Source organism: Stegodyphus dumicola, chromosome 2, assembly GCF_044657685.1.
Source record: "Stegodyphus dumicola isolate Sdum_Otavi_A_Nest chromosome 2, ASM4465768v1".
Classification (NCBI taxonomy): Eukaryota; Metazoa; Arthropoda; class Arachnida; order Araneae; family Eresidae; genus Stegodyphus; species Stegodyphus dumicola.
The window spans coordinates 10,160,930-10,184,328 of record NC_140769.1 but is presented as its reverse complement, the minus strand read 5'-3'; the positions used below and the strand labels follow the sequence as shown (position 1 = coordinate 10,184,328).

Here is a 23,399-nt window from a genome sequence, read left to right as displayed (position 1 = left end):
ATTCGAGGAGCGACTAATTCGTGTCTAAATATAAGCATATACTCGACTAACAAGCAAGAGCCAGGTTGTTGGTATGAGTGGCGCCATTTCGCGATTCGGCTCGACCTGAGGAATCCCTTCGTCAGATCACTCAGTGATCTTTGATCTACGTGTTTATGCGCTTATTAGTTCATTGTTTTTTACAGTTGAGTTTATTTTTTTTTACATCTAACGTGAAAATATTTATTTTACGATGCCTCCCAAGAAGACTATTGCCTCAGATAGTGCTTCAAAGAAAAAGAAGGAAGCCATGGCCGTTGAAATTAAAAAAGATATCATAGATAAACATAAGCGTGGTGTAAGATTGACGGAATTGGTGAAGACTTATGGCTGTTTGACATCGACGATCTGCACTATTCTGAAGAAGGAAGAAATTAAGAAACTTGATATGGCCAAAAGAGTTACTGTTATTGCCCAGCACCGTCCAAAATTCCTAGAAGATGTTGAAAAGCCGTTGTTGGTGTGGATCAACGAGAAGTAGTTAAAAGACGATTCGGTGTCGGAGGCTATGATAAAGGTAAACTACGGTTATATTATTCACCAGTGTTATTTATTGGAAAAACTGATTTTCATTTTGATATTTCTAAGGGTGTGGAACGGATTAACTGGATTTCCATTAATTTCAATGGTTTTTAGATACGAGAAATTCGCTCTACGAGGTCAATGCTGGAATGAATTAAACTCGTATCTTGAGTTTCCAATGTAATTCAAAATCTAAGCCAAACTTCGTTGCTTTTTTGCCTAATTTTAAATAGTTGATGTAAATTCAAAAACAAGCTATTTCCTGGCATAACCCCACTCGGCAACATTTTTTAGCCCAAAGGGGCAGTTTGGCCAGAAGTGCTATTCATTTCGTTTTGGTATTTTGCGTTGATTCACTATAAACGGCGAATCACCTTTTAAATTGTTGCCAGCAAATATTAGAGGCCTGCATTACATTTAAAGAAATTAAACATTGAAGGATCTGCATGAATTTAACTGAATTGTTAATCACAATAAGCGATGTGTTTTCCATGTTCTCGTATACAAGCGAATGGGGCTTTGGCAGTTCGATAACAATATCTCAAAGACAACATTAAGAGCCGTCTTCTGAAAATTCTTAATTTTCAAGCAGAAAAAGGGCGAATGAAAATTAAAATAGTATACACACTACTTGGAATTCAAAACACAGAATAGGAATCTCATCGATAAACATTTACTTCGCTTGCTTTTCCACAAAACAATTATCCTGATCAAATGCATTAAAATACTTAGCACACTAAGTACTATAACTAATCCAACATTTTGCTAAAAAGCAATATGATATAACTAGGACCATTTAAAGTCAGTCGTTTCTTCTAGTTTGACTTCTCCAATAATCATTATTCGGCGTGTTATTTTAATCTAAATCTTACCCATTATTTTAAAGCAAACAAAAAATTAGGTAGTCCGCCTCCCTCGAGAAATAATAAATTATGAGAAAAAAGTCATTCAGCACAAAAAATTATGACACATTTCATTCGTAATAAAGATCACTCCTTTGGTGTTTAAGAATAATATTACAGATGTAAGAATTATATTTGGAATTTTTTACTACAATGAGTTTCAGCTGTCTAAAATGCTTAACACAGGAAAACAAAGCTTGCATAGTTTTTCCTTTTTATTAATTTTAAGAATGGCAATTTTTTGTTCATTTTACGATATAACTTTCTTTAACATAAGCTTTTATATATATACTTCATTCATTTAACTGTGAGTGGAATTCTGTCATCGATTTTTAACCTACTTTCTGATAAGCTATGGAATTTGAATTTTTTATACACACTGTTGGTCTATGATGATGATGTAGCGTGGTGAAGCGTTCTTTTAAAAATTCAATTAAGATGCTTTTATTTAATTTTAAAATGAATTATCTCACATATTTTCGTTTAACGAACAAACTAAGCATATAATAATTCTACTGCCTGCACCATCGGATAAAGAGGAACAAAATATTTTCTATGAGACTTGCATAAAAATTGAAACAATTTTTTAATTTGTGTCAGATTTCTGATGAAACGTTTGATTTTTTTTAATTACTTGATGTTTTAAAATTTCAACATTGAAAATGCATCGGATATAAATGTTCGTTCTTTTTTAAAACAAGAATTATAAAAAAATAAAATATTATTAGCGCGATTTTCTGCATTTAAGAAAACAGTGTCTGCAGCAGACGGGAGAAAGTGTTTCTTGCGAAGACATTTCTTTTTAAGTTTGCCATCTTGGAACATTTAACGAGCAGTTGGCGATATTAGTTTCTTCATTTTTGTTTCAATGGTCGCTGTAACATTGTTATTATATCCAATTTCCGAAATTGAATATTCAAAGCCCTTTCTTTTTTTGAATGACTTTCAGTTATTTTTGTTTATATTGTAATTTTATTATAATTATTATCCTGGTTGGGAGGCTCAATCATCATATACATTTTAAATAAAAGTTTATTGTATAAAAACCTATTTTTATGTGTATTTTTAAAAAGTTTATATTTTGTTATTTATATAAAATAAATAAAAAAACCTTTAAAACATAGTTTGTTTATTTTAAATAGTTTTGTTTATTTTTTATAAAGCTATATTTTAAAATAAATCTTTGCTTAATATAAAATATAAACATAAGATTTTAAATATAAACATAATTTTAAATAAAAACATATAAAATTTTAAAATAAAACCATAACTCGGTGAAAACATAATAAAAAAAATTTAGAATTTGAACTAAAATGTAATATGCAGTTTATTTACAAAACATTACTGCTGAATAATTTGAAAAAGAATTGTAGGCATGAATTTATTACATCCTATCAGATACGGAAACTCGTACATTGTACTCACAATTAATCGTTTTGGTGATTACGAAGCCCTTGTTTAGAAAAAAAAGTAAACTGCGTTTCTTGTGCAATGAATGGAAAAACTGCTATCACAAACTCTCGGATCAAAGCAAAATATTTTTAGGAAATCCAAAAAAAGAAAATGTGTAAATTATTTAAATTGTAAGATGGAATGATGCTGTTAGAGTAATTCCTTCATTGCTCTTATGCATCTCGTCACAAAATATGACTAACCATACAAAATTATTACCGATGTAATAACTAGGGCAAAATATTACGGAAAACACTGTTCAGTGTCTGCTTAATAAAATGAGAGAGAAATGAATCATATATTAAGATGGGTAAAGGTAAGTTTGAAAAGAAAGAAACAAACCTGTGCCTTCACATTCCGTGACATAATAATCTCTCCGTTGGCCAGTTTCCTGATCGAGGAAGGATTTGTTGTCATCGATGGCATCAGGGGTCACACAGCAAAAGTCCACATCATCCGGATTAGGAGGTGGTATGATAGTCAAATCGATGATATCGGGATCCAGACACAAAGTGTTTCCTTCGAAGGGCAAATTGGTGGACGTCTGCAGTTGCCGCAGCAGTTCCTCTATGTCTTCAGATTCCTGGTGAAGCGAGGACATGAGAAGATGCGGACTGTGCAAGCCAAAGCTCGAACACATCTTCTTGATATTCTCCTCCGGATCTTCCGTAGCCAACATATGGTTGTGTGTCGGGCTATTCGTTGGCGTGCTCTCGGTTTCGCTTTCTGAAGGCATCATGTCGCTACCAGGAGTTAATAAGCTACTATATTCCTCTGAAGTCCCGTGACGAGGGATGAACAGCAGCGAATCATTCGATTTCAGTCCCAGGTCACCTGAGCTGTGTCTATCAGATTCGCAGCTGCGGCTACCGTCGCTCTGTAAATACAGCTGCGCATCGTTAACAATCTTGCTCATTTCCGTGACCCTGCTGATGATGTCGTGACTTTTGATTTCGATGCGTTGCATCACGCTTTCGCCGTCATCCACTTCGCTTTCTTCTTCCAGGAGTTCCATAGACATGACACTGTGCATGTCAATACCAGCAGCTGAGTCGTACGTCTGCCGCTGCTGTAATTGGGCAGCTACAGCGTCAGGTTTATCAGCAAAGTCCTGCAAGGATGCTCTTTCAGGACAATCCTCCGTCTGTAACATTTTCTGCACTGTCCGTTCTTCTAAGTCTGTATTCTGACCTGAGGTAAAAGCTATGTCTGCTATAGCCTGTGAATCTTTGCATTCACTACCTATATAGGATGATGAATGTTTGTCATCTGATTGGTCACTCAGACTTTGAGAACTGCCTTTCGGGGAGTTGGTGAGGCACATAGGCAGAGACGTTATGGAAGCCACCAAAGCCTGCATCTCATTCATATTATGGTCCACGGAGCTTGGACTGGTTGCTATGCTAAACTGGTCCCTTGAATTACTCCTGGACAATCGTCTCTCCTATAATAATAAGAAATTATACATAAATTAATTGCCGATTCAAACAAACTTCTGTATTTCAAATATTTCACCCTAAAATTATTTTTATTAGCAATACAATGAAAATAGTAAGTCTGTGGTATCAGATAATCGTAACTAAGAACCTATTCAATGAACATAATCGCAAAACTCCAGCCTCAAGCGTAAAAGTTACGGAACACAGTTAAATTATTTTCAGAACATAGAACACAACTAAATTTGAAGTTTTAACACACGTACACACACTAAAAGAAAATTTCTTCGAAAAGGTTATTTACTGTCAGCATTATCAAACTAATTAAAATCACGACTAAAAAAAATTTGAGAAATGAATACATTATGCAAATCAGATTTTTAAATTTGTCTTTTTGTTTCCCAATAAAAGGATGAAATTGAGTAAGATCAACAATAAACGTTAATTTAATAAAAAAAAAAAAAAATCTGAGCATCATCCCCAGCCGTTTATGCTTAACACCTCCAATAATGGTTATTCGGGGCGTTATCTCATTGTTCTCGCCTCAGCACAGGCTTCTCTTTCGCCATTTGCACTTCTGGAGCTGATGAAGTTTCTATATTTAAACCTTCTAAACTAACCCTGCAAACGCATTAATATTACAACGATTCTTTTTGCTTTAACTCCTCCAATTATTACGAATATATAATTTTAAAAATCTGATGCATACACCACATAAATTCCTTTTGAATTTAAGGAATTTATGTGGTGTATGCGTATAATTTTACACGGAATATAAAATTATACGCATTTTACCCTGCATTTCATTTAAACTTCCTCGAATTTCATTAGAGGGATATTTCTATTTCAATTAATTCAGTTCTCACTTCGCGGCAAGACAAAAACACATAAAACATCAAAATATATTCATTAAAAATTGAAAGATATAGAAAAACATAAAACACCAAATATACTTAAAACAATTAAAAAAACAATTTTTAGAATTATAATTTTCCGCAAAAACAACAATTCGGCCAGCGGGCAAGAAGGCAGATTTTCGGGGAGCACAACTAAAAGTTTCCTTTTCGTCCCACTGGGCAAAAAGACACTGAAGGCGCAGAAAAACTTAATTCACAATTCTACCAAGTTTCAAATGTAAACAAATATGGCTACTATGCTAAAAAAATTAGGCTTAGCCGCACTTAACTTTTAAAATGCTGATAATTCTAAAACGTTTGCATGCAGATTAACTAAATGCATAAAATCTTTAACCGTAAGATAAGAATGACATAATTCAACCATTTTTAAAGCCAAAACTGCACAATTTACCAACATATAAGAAAAAAAATATGAACTCATTCAGTTGAGTAACAGAGCGGGTGTATATATATAATTACAAAACAATTTTTTTAAAACAAAATATAATCTTGGCTAGTATTTTCGCGCGATTAACCTACTGAAAAGTTACACATTTATATGCTTTTGGTGCAGCCAATTGCAACCAAAATACGAGGTGCACAACTACATGTTACAGCTGTCAAAATTTCAGTGCTCTGAAGCTACTCGTTTTTGACTTATGCTAGATACATACATACATCACGTATGTACAGACGCCACGAAAAATTTTCTTCTGAATCCATTTTAAATCAGATTTATAATTCGTTTTGGGGAAAAGAATCCTTTATTCTGCCCTTACGTATAGATGTCATGCAAGAACATCCTTCAATTGCATTCGATAGCAGTCAAAATGGATACCCGCAATTTTTCGTGATTACAATACTTCATTTACTTCGTACAAGGAAGTAAAAAGAAAGAACATGTTACTTCTAGGCACTTGCTAATTATACGAATTACACCTCTTTACTTATTAGTTATATGAGTTAAAAAATAAGTGAGCATACTTTCTTTTATTTTCCTTCATTTTAGAGCATTTCACAGATACTGTATACTTTTACGAAATTGTGACGTGATTCTGCATCAAACAAATGACAGGAGAGACGTATTGAAACTACTTTTAGTTTCTTTGTATCTCTGATGAAACATTCTCGTAATTTTTAGAATATTTCAAAATTTGGATGGGAATAAAGCATGCTGAGACAAGTAAACAATTAGTTTTCTTTCATCAAACAATATACTGAGTTATAAACGGTAAGAAAAAATGAATGAAGTTAATACACTGGCGTACATTTGAGAATGCGCTAATTCACATGGAATGAAAATGTACTCCTTGCCCAAAAAAAGGGGAGGGCAGTTCTGTATCTCCCGTTCTACAGGATCGATTGTCGAGACTTAACTTTCGTTTTCCTTGTCTAGAGAGCACGACTTATGATATATATTAGATTTACAAATAGCATTATTCTAACATAGGTAATTGGACACAAAAATCGGATTTTGTCTGAAGTAACATGCAATTGTTTTCCATATTTCGATTCTACGACTCAAATTATGCCTACATATTAAATTTTGTAATTTTGGGTACGAAATTTACGGAGAAATTTCAAATTTATCTTGGCGCATTTTTTTTCAGTTTGCGCCGAAAATAATCCAATTCGAGAATTTCTAAATTTATAGCAACCTCTGTTCCTTTCCATTTTTTCATTGTACAGAAGCAGAAGAAAGGTCATCATTCATACTTTCAAATAATTTTAAGAAAGAGCGTAAACCACATTTGGCGTTATTATCGCTAATAACAAATATGCTAATCTTCGAAACGTATTAAAATATATATTCACGTATATCTTAGAAAATATTGAATAAAAACTTTAATTTTTTGTAGATATGCGATATATACGTTATAGTTCAAGACGCGTTTTTAGAAAAATTTATAAAAACTATTTAAAAATACAAATTTAAAAATAAACCATAAAAAAATTGGGCGAATTTTATTTGGAATGAACCTAAATTTCGATATGTGAAAGGAAGAATCGAATAAGTTTAATAAAAAAAAGAGACATTAATAAATATATACGAAATTCAATTAACATGGAGGAGCTAAAATTTTGAGAGCTAATTTTTTAAAAACTACTCGAGCGCAACTTAGCACTCTGGACCAATTTGAGTCGTAGAATCGAAGTATGGAAAAAAATTGGCATATTATTTCAGAAAAAGTCTGATTTTGTGTCAAAATACCTATGTTAGTACAATGCTATATATAAATATAATGCATATCCTAAGTCACGCTTTCGAAACATGGAAAATGCAAGCTACATTTCGACAATCGGTCCAGTAGAACGGGAGATATAGAACTGTGCTTCCCTTTTTTTTGTGCAAGGTATACATTAGAAAAGGCAGTATTTCATGGAAGCTCAGTATGGATAAATGCAGATAGGTTGTAATAATGCTTATTGCAAACTGACTTAAAAGAAATCGTTCACCATACAGCCATTCATCACATACTACTATATGTATTGCTGATATAAAAAGCTAACATCAATCAAATTCTGTGATTCCGATATTTCGCTGAAGAATTGCTGATATTAGATAAAACTGTAATATATCGTAATATTTATTTAAGAAAAATACACGTAAAAAGAAAAACAGAAGAAAACTGCCAAAAAAATTTGATTTTGCAGGCAAAGTCCAGACTAACAAAACCAAAACGTTGGAGCCGGGCCAAAAAGAAAATTGAATAGTCTCTCGCTAAAGAGCTTCAGACGGTATCGGTTGATGTGTAAGTACCCTTAGTTCTACTCAAAAACATAAATTTTCATGCGACTCCTTAACTACGGTGGATCGTAACCGAAAACGCAGCAATTCGAAGCGTGTACAAAGCGTGTACTCATTTATAAGGTGTTTATAAATGAGGAATGTAAGACACCAACTTTGTCTCTGCTGGGATTCGAATGGATGCAGACGAAAATGGCGCAGCAACAACATCGCGGACGTCATGTTGCGGAGAAAATAACACAAGAGAAAAAGAAAGCACGTCGTCGAGAGCCAAAAGAAAGCAAGGAAAAAATGGCTGTTCTGAAACATAGTGGTATAATAAAATAAACCAGTGCAAAACCTTAGGAAACATCGTCATACAAAAGCATGATAACTTTGCAGACATGCGTTTTCTGACTAAAAAAAATAAGTGAATTTTCGCGTAGTATTTTGAACACGAAAAGAAATATGTAACATTTTTACCTTATCATTTTATATTTTGTATTAATTAATAAATTTTTACTTAACTGGCAAGAAGAATTAAAAATCTGAAAATTAGTAAGAATCGATGCTACATATATCAGTTAATAGAAATTTTAAACTTTTGTAATTTTCCCTTCTTAATCTTTTTAATAATACTATACTTTTTCATGAAAATTTACTAATAAGTCTTTACAAAGAGATTAATTAAATAATGACTTCAACAGTTAGCAACATAAGCTTAAAATTATCTTTACTGCTATACGCAGCATTAATTTTCATGAATTTCCAATTTTTAATGGCCAAGAAATATTTTTATTAGATAATATTCAAATATGAAATGCTGTAGTAAAAATATTACTTCTTGTTTCATCATCATCGCGAAAATTTACTAAAATGTTTCAAAATCATTCATAGAATCTTTTAAAGATGGCAGGAAACGCATGTATGCGATGATATCATCGTGCGAACGTTTTCACCGCTTTTATTACCATGATGTTTTAGAACTTCCATTTTTTCTCTTTGCTTTCTTTTCGCCCGAGATGGTTTTAACTGCATTTTTCCGTTGCTTTGTTTTCGTTTTTGTTTACGATATTTTCGGCGGACATCGCTCATACAACGGCTCTGAACTCCTTACAAATAAACATAACGTTTCACTTAAAGCAACTTAGGGGAAAAAAAAAAACTACATTTCTTTACTTTTTCAAAATAGCTATAAGAAATTATATCACATGGTTTGGAAATTCTCCAGGTGCTGATCAAAATTTTCGCACATTTACATAATTTTTTAATAATTATTAAAAGAATATTTAATTACTGTAAGTCATTCCATAAGCTAATTAGATTTCCAAATGCCCATTTAATTATAATGAATTTCAATTAAAACTGAATCAACAAACGGCGAAAAAAGTACACAGTCGGAATCTTTTAATTAAAAAGTTGAAAATGCTAACATCAAAGAGGAAATTAAGGAAGAAATGGTCGTCAGAGAATAAGAAGTTAAACTCGTTATTTGCTCGAAGGAATGAAGTAGAACAAAGGAACAAGATAAAACTTGCTTTCTCATCGATAGAACAGTTGATGTGTCACCATGGTAACGAAGGATCAGGAAAGAACCCTAAGGAAAATGTTTTTTTTTTTTTTTTTTTTTTTTTTTTTTAAATTTCGTATAGAAGAATCTTCAATTTTTGCTTCAAAACAACAAAGAGAAGTCTTGTTACCAGTTTCAAAGGAAGTAGACTTCATTTTAACAACATATAAGAATATCATTTGGAAAAATAAAAGTGTATATTTATATTATTAGTGACAGCCTATTTTGTATTTTCATCTAAAGCGTCAGTTTCAGCCCATGTTGATTCTCTCTTGTTTATCTCGTACATACATTAGGATTTTTTTTTTTTTTTTTTTTTTTTTTTTGTTTGAAGCGAGAGAGATGAAAAATTAGCAACCGCTTTCGCCGGGAATTGAACCACGGATCTCTGCAATACCGACCCATAGTGCAGAAACACTACACCACGAAGGCATGCTAGGAAAGCGGAAGAAATACCTTATATACTCCCCTTTTTAAAGGGCGACTAGGGTTTTAAGGGACCGAATCATCAAATACTGGGTGTGGAGAGTAATGATCCACAACCCTTTTAGTTCGGGCGCCAGTGTAGTGACATTACTATTTTTTGGAAGCAGGAGAGATTAAAAAATATGCAATTGCCTTCGCCAGGAATCGAACCACGGACCTCTGAAATACCGGCTCAGTGTGCTGACCACTACACCACGAAGGCACGCTAAGGCGGGAGAAATACCTTATATACTTATCCTTTTAAAGGTCGACTGAGGATTTTAGGGAACCCAATCGCCAAATCTGGGTGCGGAGAATCATCATCCACAACCCCTTCAGCCTGGACGCCACCGCAGAAACACTAGGATTTTTTGAAAGCAAGAGAGATGAAAAATTAGCAACCGCCTTCGCCGGGAATCGAACCACGGACCTCCGGAATACGGGCCCAGCGTGCAGAGTCACTACAACCACGAAGGCACGCCAAGAAGGTGGGAGAAATACTATACTCCCCTTTTTAAAGGGCGACTGGGGGTTTTAGGGGACCCAATCGACAAATCCTGGGTCTGGAGAATCCTCTTTCAACGCTCTTTTAGTTCGGGCACCACTGTAGAGATATTAGGTATATTTTTGGAAGCAGAAATGATGAAAAATGAGCAATCGCCTTCGGCGGAAATCGAACCACGGACCTCTGGAATACCGGCTCAGTGTGCTGGCCACTACACCACGAAGACACGCTAAGAAGGCGGGAGAAATACCTTATAATCTAAATAAAAGATTCTACTACACCAAAACTGTTTTCTCATAGCTCGATGAAAGAAAGTCATCTGTCATCAACTTCTGTAAACATTTACAGGATTGTAATGATAACAGCTGTGTACATTTGGTGCTTTTAAAATTAATTTTACAAGATGTTGTTACATATCGCTTTATTGGAACGATCACTGCAAACATATAAAACAGCTCAAGTGTCACACAAGAACAAAGATATATAATAAAAAGGAGCAAACATTTATAAAGTAAGAATCAGAATAAATGAATAGGAACAAGAGTAAAACGTTAAAAATTTAAACAACAAGGAACAAAAGGGATATAGTCTTTACAAGGAGTTCATGAAAGCTCTCCTATTTCAATATAGTTTACATATCTCACCACGTTTCTGAGACTTTTTGTCTAGTTCAGGGCATATAAGAAGATGTTCTGCAGTCATGATGCCCGAATTGAAAATTTGGCGTATACTAAAGATAGAAGGATGGCTGTTTTATTAAGATGATGTGCTATGCAATCGTGACCTGTTTGCAGTCTGAAGTTTGCCACAGCCTATTTACGGGGTTTTTGACCAAACATTTTCCATGTGTCTTGAATGTTAGCCCAGGATTTGCCTGTTGATTCTGCTGCCTGGTCAGATTTAAGAGCATCCAATCATTTCTCAAAAAATATGCTTTTAAAGTGCCTCTGGAAGAAGTAATTTGCTGTCTTGTGGCGCAAGTGTTCCTCTCTTGGCAAGTGAGTCTGCCTTTTCGTTACCGACGATACCTACATGTGAATGGATCCATTGAAAAACGATTGTTTTGTTTTGTTTATAAAGAAAGTTCAAAGTTACGCAATGGAAGGCAATGTTACTCATGTCCGTGATATCCTTAATTCACACCTGCCTCCTGGGTGGTGTTAAATGGGTAACAGCTATGGGTAAGGCGGCTCAGAATAATTTCACAAGATAATCGAACAAAATGACCAACTGGCCGGGACACAAGGACCATATCATCAACCATCATAATATCGGTGTCTGGTAAACCTAGATTTAGAAAGCTAAAAACATTTTTGCGTAACACAGTATAAAATTTCACAATTTTATGTGAATTTCATTTTTCTATGAGAATAGACATAAACGACTCACGTTGTAAAGGTTGGTAAGAGGTAAAATTAGTTGAGCTTGATCCAACACAGTTACTGTTGTAGCTTTGTGCAGAGCTATTGGAATTGTTACCCGAATTAAAGTATATTCTACTGCGAAGTTCTAGTAAGCTGCTGCTTACAAGAAGGGATTAATCTGCGTTGTTGTATTTTAAATTAATCCCACACGTTGTGAGGAATAACATTTTTAACTTTGACCTTTGTTGTGATATCGTATGTCCACAATAAGAATTAAGGAAAGATAATGGTTTGCCATCAAAAAGAAGTAACTTCTACAAGTAGATAAGTAGATAATTAATTAGGCATTCTCTGTTATTAGTGTTGGCGAAAAAAATTCGATTTGCACAAATAGACAGCGTTATGTTCGTTTTGTTATTCTTCTGTCAATCTTATAATTTTTTTTTCATATTCGGTAGTTGACATTTTTTAAATTGCTATAGAAACAAACTCCGTGTATTTTTGTTTACAACGGTTAACTTACGGTCACCTTTAACACGGGGTGCAAAAATAAAAATTTTCAACATGTTTTACTTCTTTTATTTTTATAAAGGCAAGAAAACGGTTGAGGCTCATAAAGAGATACTTGAAGTTTATGGTGTTGGTTGCTTAACACAACGCATGTGTCAGAATTTTTTAAAGAAATTCATTCTGGCGATTTTTCTCTTCAAGGTGACCAACGCTCTGACAAGACCGCCTGAAAGTTAATGATGACAAATTTAAAGCCATAATCGAATGGAATCGTCATATAACTCTGCAAGAGATTGCAAAAAGGTTAAATATATCACACAACAACTGAAAATCGCATAAGATATCTAGGACTCGTTAAGAAGCTCGATATCAGGGTTCCACATGAATTGAAAGAAATTCACTCAACACAACGAATCAATTTTTAAGATACGCATTTCAAACATAACGCAGTCGACTCTTTTTTGAAACGAATTATCACTGGTAATGAGAAATGGATCGTCTACAATGACTTATTCAAAATAGGTCATGGTCCAAGCATGATAAATGAACACAAATCATATCGAAAGATAAATTGCATCAGGAAAAGATCATGCCGCCAATTTGGCGGAATTTACAAAGGCCTTTGTGTATTTTGAGCTGTTATCAAATAAGCAAACGATCTACTCAGATGTTTATTGCCAACAATTTATGAAACTATTGTTGTTCTTACGTATACTCACTTGTCTGACACGTAACATCAGCCCACGCCCACGAAATTTCTCGTGGTAAGGAGCGCAAGATATGCCTGCCGTTGGCAATAGCTTGAAGCACCTTACAGGTGACAGTGCGATTTAGCTCAATTCCGCCATCAAATTTCATGACGAGCACCCCCGGGGGGGGTTAGACGGCTCCGAGAGTCTCCCACCCCTCTCCCCTTCCACCAAACCACACGAGAGCACTTCGGCTCGCTGCATATTTAGAGTGCCGCCATGCCGCACCGACACTATACATTTACAAACATCCATGCCTCCTCCGGTATTCGAACCCGGGCCCTTCGATACTGCAGTCAGCGACGCTAATCACTATACCGTTTGGCTGGCACTTATGAAATTGGAGGAAGCAATCAAACAGAAAAGGCCAGAATTGGCAATTCGCAAAGAAATCGTGCTCGACCACCCAAAATGTAAGGGCGTCATACATCTTTAGCAACACCTACGAAATTATTGAAGCGTGGTTGGCAAGTTTTGTCGTATATCCCATATAGCCCCGACCTTGCACTACGTTATTATAATTTATTTCGAAATTTGCAAAACTTCGTAAATGCTAAAAATGTCAGTAAAGACGATGACCTCAAATCGCATTTGGTTGAGTTTTTTTGCTGATAGAGACCAGAATTTCTACGAGTGCGTAATCATGAAGGTTCTAGAAATATGGCAACAAGTCATCGAACAAAATGGAAGATATTTGAGAGATTAAAGTTTATTTTTTCTATAGAATAAATTGAGTTTATTTCACACGAAACTATTTTCTTGCTAACTCGGTACATTCTCTTAGTACATTTCGAATTCTTTGTGGGATATTATTACCATTTTTCTCATAGTGCATCGTCATAATTCGCAGGCATTTTGCATATTCTATTATCACTTGGTTCACTTAGGAAAGAAACTTCTACTTGCTATTTGTCATTGTTGAATGCATTTGATAGCAAAACCTGAAAACCTACAGTATAAATAAAATAGACAATTATCTTGTCTTCTCCCTATGCATATTTCTTGTCGCTTTGCCAGATTTAGAACTTTTAATTTACTTTAACCTAATTATTTTACAAATGTAATAAACCTTCTCGCTATAATCCGTCCCCAAAATGCAAGACGACAAAACAGTTTTATTTTAAGATGATTAACTTTGGATCTGTCATTCCTGCAAAATGAAAAGCATTTATTCTTTACCTCACATGGTATGTATGGAGGTGGTGGTATGGAAAGATCAATGGTCTTGACTGTAGTTAATCCTCCAGGTTGTTTCTGAGGTGATGATGATGGGCAGTAATTCCAGGGAGCATCCTGTACGATATGTCGACTGTGGTAGCTTGGAACTGAAAAATAAACGTTTCTTTAGATTTTCTGCTGATCATACAATTAAGTAGAAAATTTCTGAATTAGAATACACGATATGTTAAAAAAAAAAAAAAAAAAAAAAAAAAAAAAAAAAAAAACGTTTCCCTTGTGTAGGAGGTGACAGCAGAATTTCATTAATGAACACACAAAAAATGAAAAACCTTTTACATAAATTCAGAAGACCTGAAACGTCTGTAAAGCCGTTTTGATTACACAGAGCAACTATTTTTAGGTAGAAGGCAGGCCGTAATAAAAAGACCCCACTGATTACATGTCACCGGCCTTCTGTCTTTCCAGATACCCCACTCGGGGGTCGACGTTGGTAAAAATCGTGAAGCTACTGGCTAGGATCTATATTAGGCAGTCTCGACCATTGGGGTATAAAATCAATCTTCACAGGACTAGAATCTCCATTATTTGCCTATTCCTATAATTACTTGCTATCATTGACTTATTGCCATCAATTGCTTCACAAACGCTTAGAGTTTTACTCAAATATTGATTCTCGCCTTCGGGCGTTGCGTATCTGCACCTCTAGTTTTTAGAAATTTTAATGGCCTCTGGTATAATGATTAATTACTCGTTAGAACTCTTGGTAGTTGGAGCCAGAAGCAAAGATATGATCCAAGATAGAATCTCCGTTTATTGGGGGGTATGCTCAGGCTCGGCAAGGACCATATGGTACTATCACGTCTGCCCCTTTGGCTATGCGGGTGCTACATGGTTGGTTAGATTACGAAGGTTGTCCTTAAGGGGTTTGGCTTCCCTTGGTCAGCACTTCGGGACGGACTACGTTGCATTTTCTTCTCTTTATTGGTGGATGTGTGGCCATCCACCTCTGACTTTGCGTACATAAATCCAGACTATGTGAACATAATCCCCTCAGGGTTGACCGGGTAGGTTATGCCTTCTTAGATCGTCTCCAGGGGTCGGGGCTATTAACCGTGTATGGCAATTCTAAGCTGGGTCTGGGTGCTCCGTTTCCCTGGTGAACAGTCCTCCCAGGTAAATGATAAACCTATGTTAAAGGGAGATTATACAATATTGAAAACACATTAAAATGCTTAAATACTCATTCCCAAAGATATACATATAAAAGCATGACACTGTTATATACAACATTTACTAAAAATACCATACCGTAACACTGTAAAGCATTTTATAAGTAAGAGATAAGTTCATCGAAACTAATGCATTTCAAATCTTGAATACCAGTACAAGAACAACTTGGTAAATCTTACAATCTTGCAAATTTGCATAACAAGTGCGGTACTAATAAAAGAAAAAGGAACTGTAAATTAATACGTACTTACAAACAATAAAAAAAAAATCTTAAAGTTCAGACTTTATAACGCCCAAAGGGGCGTATTTTTAAAGTTTTGCGTGTTACCGTTATTTATGTATCATGTTCTTTTCGGTTAAATCATAAAATTCAGTTCAAGAGCAATATCGCAAAATAATTTTAAAATGAACTTATCTTTAGAATTTCCGATACACAGTCTCGCGAGCTTGAGATAATTTTTTTTTCTGTACTGTGTTGCCATTCTTCGCTTTGAAATTGTTGGGTTTGTGAATCAAAAATTCTTTAATGTCCGACAAAATATGAAATAGATAATAAAACAAATTCCAAATTTGAGCTTTCAGATGCCGATATTCTGGAGAAGACGTACGTTATTAAAAAATGGATGGCTCTATGTACTGTTGTTTAATCACAATGCGAGAAATATACATACATACATGTATGCAGATTCTTCATTATTTAATTTCTTTAAATATAATACTGGGCTCTATTATTTGGTGGGAACAAGTTAAAAAGTGATTCGCCGTTTATAGTGAATCAATGCAAAATGACAAAATGAAATTAATAGCCCTTCTGGGCAAATTGCCCTTTTGGGCTAAAAATAAAACCCTATATAGTATGATGCTGGCTAGTACATTCTAAGCATCACTATACCAATTGGTAGCAATTAGTGACCGTTAAACTTAAACGGCTAACCCTAATGAGTTTAACTGATACCTCGTTCTCTTTCAAAATCGCTGCGGCTGGAGGTCTTTGACCCCTACCTAAGTGAAGTTGAAAGATGAAGGAAGTTTTCGTCCCTTGAGTGGACTTCTTATTCATCTCTGGATTTAAACCCCTAACGGTCCTCGTTCTTTTACTTTAGCTATGCTTGCCTCTTAATTATTCAGTTTTTCTTAACGAAGTTGTCGAGGTAATTGCATTTATTTGCAAAGGTACTCCAGAAGCCATCGCCTTGGGCCGTAACGAGTTGTGATTATACAGATGTATACAGATGTTGTATAATACTGTGATTTATACAGAGATCTGAGGATTTTAATGTAATTATGTCTAAATAATATAACCATTTAAGATCATTGCAACTTTTGTATATCGTGTAATTATATAATCAATGTGTTACTGCGTATTCAGTACAAAAAATGTTTTTAATGATAATTAATATAAAAGAAGATATGTGAATATCACAGTATACAGGCTTTTAATGCGGACCTACTGTGCGCACAATGGGTATAGTAGTGCGAAGCAATGCCTGTAAAGTCACAAACGAATTTCTGGCACTTTGACCACTTTTCCCTGTTCTTGTCTTTACAGATAGAAATTTGAAAAGTTGGGATTGAAAAGGCGCCATAATAAAGATTTTTAGAGTGATTCAGCAAAAAAATGTTTTCAATATGTTAACATGAATACCGTGCTTATAAGCAAAATCATTGCACTATCCCGTGCTTACTCTTGGGGTGTAAGTGGTCAGCATATTCAGCTAGAAAAAAAATAGTTCCGTGCTTTGAGTCCCGAACCATAGAAATATAGTATTGTTTTAAATATTGTAGTCTAATTTTTATTTTAAATTTAAAAAAAGGAGCAGAAAAAATGAAAAATTCCTTTGCGGTGTGCACGAAACAATGTTACAATCGCTGATTAATTTCTAAAATATTCACGATCGGTGTTTGAAAATGTGAGGAATTCGAAGAAATCATGAGAATGAGATTAAGGTTGCAGTTATTCCTGTTAAAACGCGTGATCTTCTTCTTTGAAATATTGAGAAAGCAATGTCAATGTCAAAGCTAACAAGCTCTAGCCACTGGAGCCTGAATAAACAGTATTCTCACTCACTGCAAAGTTATTCGATGATGGTTACGATAATAATGAGAAGTGAAATAATCACAAATTCTTGGCATGATTTTCTTTCCATTTGAAACGACATTGCGTGTTTTTTAATTATTATTACGGACTGTTATTTTATGCCTTATGGCAGCAATTAAATTAGAAAGAAAATTCCTTTTCTTTGTCGCATGGTTTCGAAAATAACTGGGGAAGAATTATAATAGAGATACCAGGAATAGAATCATAACAGAAAATTACGCAGATTGTTACACCTCGAAATTTTCGAAACACTGTAAATAATACAGGGTGGATAAGCACACGAGACTTTTAAAAATTCATAATAAATAAAGCAGCCAATACCAAATTTTATTACATTAAAATAGAGTAATTAAATTTTCTTTTTTAGCCCGAAAGGGGTTACTCAGAAGGGCTATTAATTTTGTTTCGGCATTTTGCGTCGAAAATTTTAAATGTCCGTTTCACTTTTTAAATTGTTGTCACCAAATATTATTGCACTGTGTTATATTTACAGAAACTAAATAATGAAGTATCTGCATAAATATATGAATGTTTCTCGCATTGTGATAAAACAACGGTATGTACAGTCATCAAATTTTGAACAGCGTAGTCTCCACCGAATATGGGCATCTGGAAGCCCTAATTTGGAATTTGTTTTATTATCGACTAACAGCTACGCGGCCAGCCTTCGTCTGGCTCTTAAATGTAGTGGAAAAATGCCTGCAGGGAACACCAAACGTTAAATTTAAAAACTGCGCAGAATTTTACTCCGCAAAAAACTGCACAGAATTATCGTCATCATTTTTCCAAGTGGCAACAGTGCTGATTTTCAACAGTCAGCAGTCCAGTATACAATTGAATGAAAAACTGTTGCCAAAACCACATTTCTAAAAGAATGAAACTATTACACTAATACACCCAGGGCTACGAAATTCCTTATATAGGTGCATCTAAACAAGAGCCAGTGCACCTCGAAGCGATTTTTTCAAAATTCGAATCAGATTTTTTTTAATTTTATCGCATCATTGTGAATAGTTTCATTCTTTTAGAAATGTGGTTTTGGCAACAGTTTTTCATTCAATTGTATACTGGACTGCTGACTGTTGAAAATCAGCACTGTTGCCACTTGGAAAAATGATGACGATAATTCTGTGCAGTTTTTTGCGGAGTAAAATTCTGCGCAGTTTTTAAATTTAACGTTTGGTGTTCCCTGCAGGCATTTTTCCACTACATTTAAGAGCCAGACGAAGGCTGGCCGCGTAGCTGTTAGTCGATAATAAAACAAATTCCAAATTAGGGCTTCCAGATGCCCATATTCGGTGGAGACTACGCTGTTCAAAATTTGATGACTGTACATACCGTTGTTTTATCACAATGCGAGAAACATTCATATATTTATGCAGATACTTCATTATTTAGTTTCTGTAAATATAACACAGTGCAATAATATTTGGTGACAACAATTTAAAAAGTGAAACGGGCATTTAAAATTTTCGACGCAAAATGCCGAAACAAAATTAATAGCCCTTCTGAGTAACCCCTTTCGGGCTAAAAAAGAAAATTTAATTACTCTATTTTAATGTAATAAAATTTGGTACGAAAGACACACAGACTCTTTCTTTTATTACATGTACAGATTTCATATTTTGTAAAACTTTAGCGAATTTTTGATTTTAACAAACTGAACGATTTCAAAGCGAGCAATAGCAACACTGAAAGGAGAAAAAAAATTTTATCTCCAGCGCGCGAGACTGTGTATCGGAATTTCTAAAGATATGCTCATTTAAAAGTTATTTTGTGATTCTGCCGTTGAATTTGATGTTTTAAGTGCGAAGAACATGATATTTAATTAATAAAGGTAACATATAAAACGTCAGATACACGCCCCTTTGGGCCCAATGTAAAATCTGAAAGATTTCAATCCCCCCCGTAATATTAATTCATTGTACGTGTTCATTTCAAAGTAAGTAGTTGACTTTTATTTTATTTTATTTTTTATTTTTAAGCATATTTCACAAACGCTCAGTATGTTCACTTTTGCTGGAACGGCAGAAATTTGTGTGCTACTGGGTGGATATACATGAGATGTTGGGAGCTTGCTAGAGTCAGTGACAACAATAATGAAAATTTTCAAAAGGTAGTTGCTTTATTCAGTACCAGAAAAAGCGTTAACGAATCTGCGAGACTATCTCAGTCAATATTTGCCACAAAGATAGAGAAAGAGTATCTCAATCGAAATTCGCCACCAATGGGAAAAGCCAATTCACACCAATTCCAGAGAAAGGATTTGTTGCTCTTTTACAGTTCATGGGCAGCTGTAGTTGGAAGCATGCCAGGAATGGAGATCTGCTACTCATATTGACGAAATCCTTCACTTTACTAAGTGAGAACCTGATTCCGGAAAAAAGGAGCGGAATTCTTGATAGAAACATGCCAGGAAAGTTAGATTCCCATTTGCAGGGAGAAAAGAATGTTTATCTCCCAGGTTAAAACTGAGTTAATTTTTATCATTTCCATTAACTTTTTCAAAATCTTATTTTTAGTTCTGTATAGAAAAGAGGATTTAGGGAATGTAAAAACTACATTTGAAAGATACCAAATCAAGGATTCAGTGTTTTATTGATGGATTCTTCCGATCCAACGGCTCACTCGATTATTTTCCCTCTTCGCTCGATTTTCTTTAACCGCTCTTGATTCACCGCTCCCTTCAGATTTTATTTATCAAAGTTAGTTTTAGTTAGCGGTGAGGCATAAAAACGAACTGACTCGTTTCAGTGAGAGAACGGTTCTAATCCGATTCTATAAATACAGCGATTTAGTTCAACTTCAGTTTGTCATGAATACTTTCTTAGCGCACCCTCCCCCCGTTTGCGCAGGTTTCCAGAACTTTTACCACCAGTGTTTATTTTTAAATAAAATTTGGCACCAATTGCGTAGTTTATCTGCTTATTAATTATACTTATCAAAATATTTCATTCATTATGCATGATTCTGTTGTTGATGCGAGAAGCGCCATCAATCAACAAATGTGTAATATTTTATATTCTAAATGTGCCACGAGATGATCCAATGCTTGTTTTTGCGTGTGTTCTGAGACGCCGCCGAGGCATGTAAATTATTCGGTTGTCTATATAAAAAATAAATTAGTGATACAGTCCATTGTGATCTTGTGTGGAGTGTTTTTTAAAATACGAGTTTAAATGAACCGTTGACGCGCCCACCTGTATTAGTAATTAAACTTTCCCAAAACTATAATATTTAGATCTTTCAGATTTTACTAAAGTAATTTTTAAACTTGTGACAATTAAAAACATATCTAGTAGAGTTAGTACACAATTAAAAAAATAATTAATAGAAAAAGGGATTATTGTCTTTGCACACGAGCTCTTTTGGCAATAATGAATAATTTAATTTATTAATTATTGAAAACATTTGAAACAAAACGAAAAAGAAAGAAAATCTGAAAGCTTCCATATTATATATTACGCCCTTTTTTTAACGTTTTGTGTGTTACTTATTTTTATTATTAAATATCATGTTCTTCGCACTTAAAACCACATAAAGTTCTATTCAACAGCGATATCACAAAATATTTAGAAACAGCATATCTTTAGAATTTCCGATACATAGTTTCGTGCGCTGCAGATAAAAATGTTTTTTTTTTTTCGTATAGTGTTGCCATTGCTAGCTTTGAAATCGTTGAATTTGTTAATAGAAAATTCGTTAGAGTTTCACAAAATTTGAAATAAGTTATGAAACAAATTGGAATTTTGGCCTTCCAAGTGCCCATGTTCGGTTGGAGGACTATGTTATTAAAAATTGAATGGCTCTCGGTACCGTTGTTTTCTTACAATGCGAGAAACATTCATGCATTCCTGCAGATTCTTCATTATTTAGTTTCTTTAATTATAATACATTGTGATAATATTTGATGGCAACAGTTTGAAAAGTGAATCGACGCAAAATACCGTTTTGAGACTAATAGACCTTTGGGTCTAACGTAGCTTTGGGCTAAAAATGTAGTACAGAGAACAGAGATATAATTTAAATCGTTCTACCACTAACACAAATATTACTTTTTAAGCACTGAAGTTTTTTTTAGCATTTTAAATTTACACAGTCCCATCTGTTGCAAATTAATTTTTAATGCAATAAAACTGATCCGTATTTGTCATTAATCAAGTTCGGTCATTAATAAACAGTAAATTCTTAAAACATTAGTCACTCGGTACACTGCTACGAAAGATGTGGCAGTTCCTATAAATGACCTGACTGGACAAACAGGAATTCTAATCTTGTATTCAATCTATACAGTTGCACGAACTGCTTGATGTATTGAACACCAGTTATGATAAATTAGAAATCGATTAATCGAAATAAGGGTATCAGACATTCGGTGTCACTTCATAATGCAAGCGAGACAGCATGAATCGTTCGCTATTATAAATGTCATGCAAATGGAAATGTTGCAATCTAAATTAATATGAACGTCAAATAACACTGCTTTATTGGAATTTATAATAAATGGATAAATTTCTATTTCAATAAATCTGGCCAGGAAGCAAAACATCCAGCACATAAACATGCTAGACATTTATCACATAACGTACGTTGATATCTTTAACTTTAAACCGTAATACAGGGCGGTCCAACAATTTTGACACATTACAAAATCTGATGTGGCCATCATGTGACTTCCTACTGAGTTTTGTTGCACTCGATTTAAACTTATTTCCTCGAATTATTTATTCAAACTTAATTAACCAATCCCTTTAGGCAAGTTGAAAATGACAACAAAAACTGCAAATTTTTTAAAATTAAATATTTCGGTGAACTTTTGCCATTCGGGAGTCAAAATTTTCTAATTTTACTTCAAGTATAAAGTATAAGAACCAGAAAAACACATTAAAAGTTAGATTTCGTTATTTGTCGAAAATTATTATTATTATTTTAAATTTTAATTTGCCGTTTTTTATCGGTCGAAAATATTTTTTTAAAATTTAGTTTCGAGAAGTAACAAAGTCTAATATTTAATGTGGCCTCCGCTTCTTACATATGATAGTTCTTATATTTTAGTTTTTTTATTAGGAAGTTTTATACTGGTTATGGAAAAAAACGATGAAGTTTGACTCCCAGACGGAAAAAAATTAACCGGGATACTTAATTTCAAATTTTGAAATTTTTGATGTCATTTTCAATTTGCCTTGAGGTATCTGTTATTCAGGTTAGAATAATTCGAGGAATTAAGTTTAAACGTAGTGCAACAAAAAAATGTGTATAATTTAATAGGCCATACAAGGAAATCAAGATATGTCCACATCAGATCTTTTTAAAAAATATAATATATTAATGACTTAAAGATGACCCTCTATTTTTTGTAGAATTGTTTTATCGCATAAACCGTTTTATTGAAGGTATTTATACATAATTAGCGTATCTTCACGTACGTGCTCTCATGGTTTAAGTGCCAGCTAACAATCGGAAGATTCACAGTTCAAATCTCGCTAAGTGCAAGTCTGAATTTTTTATGCTTCCTAATTAAAATAATAATAATAATAGTTATAAGGCGCCAGAGATAGTAAAGTGTAGTGGACGAGCACCCGTATTTGGTAGACAGGATTTCGTACCTTTCCTCGGCAGGCCTTTAAGTGGAGCAGATTGCAAAGAAATAATTGCATTCCACCATACGAACATTCCTGGTGTAAATGTTAAGCATGTCCATTTAATAATCGGAAGATCCCAGGGTCGTATCTCGGCAAAGACACAGAGATATTT

The 23,399-nt window shown here is 34.2% G+C and overlaps 1 protein-coding gene across 4 annotated transcripts in view; it reads right to left on the bottom strand.

Annotated features, from left to right (window-relative positions):
- LOC118189460 (uncharacterized) overlaps positions 1-23,399 on the bottom strand; it is a 504,436-nt gene that overhangs the window by 14,112 nt on the left and 466,925 nt on the right. For all 4 annotated transcript variants that reach the window (XM_085810424.1, XM_035360061.2, XM_035360062.2 and 1 more), the window contains exons 15-16: positions 14,318-14,463; positions 3,258-4,359 (exon numbers count right to left, since the gene is read on the bottom strand). In XM_085810424.1, the coding sequence (XP_085666550.1) occupies positions 3,258-4,359; positions 14,318-14,463 (1,248 nt within the window). The remainder of the gene's footprint in view (positions 1-3,257; positions 4,360-14,317; positions 14,464-23,399) is intronic.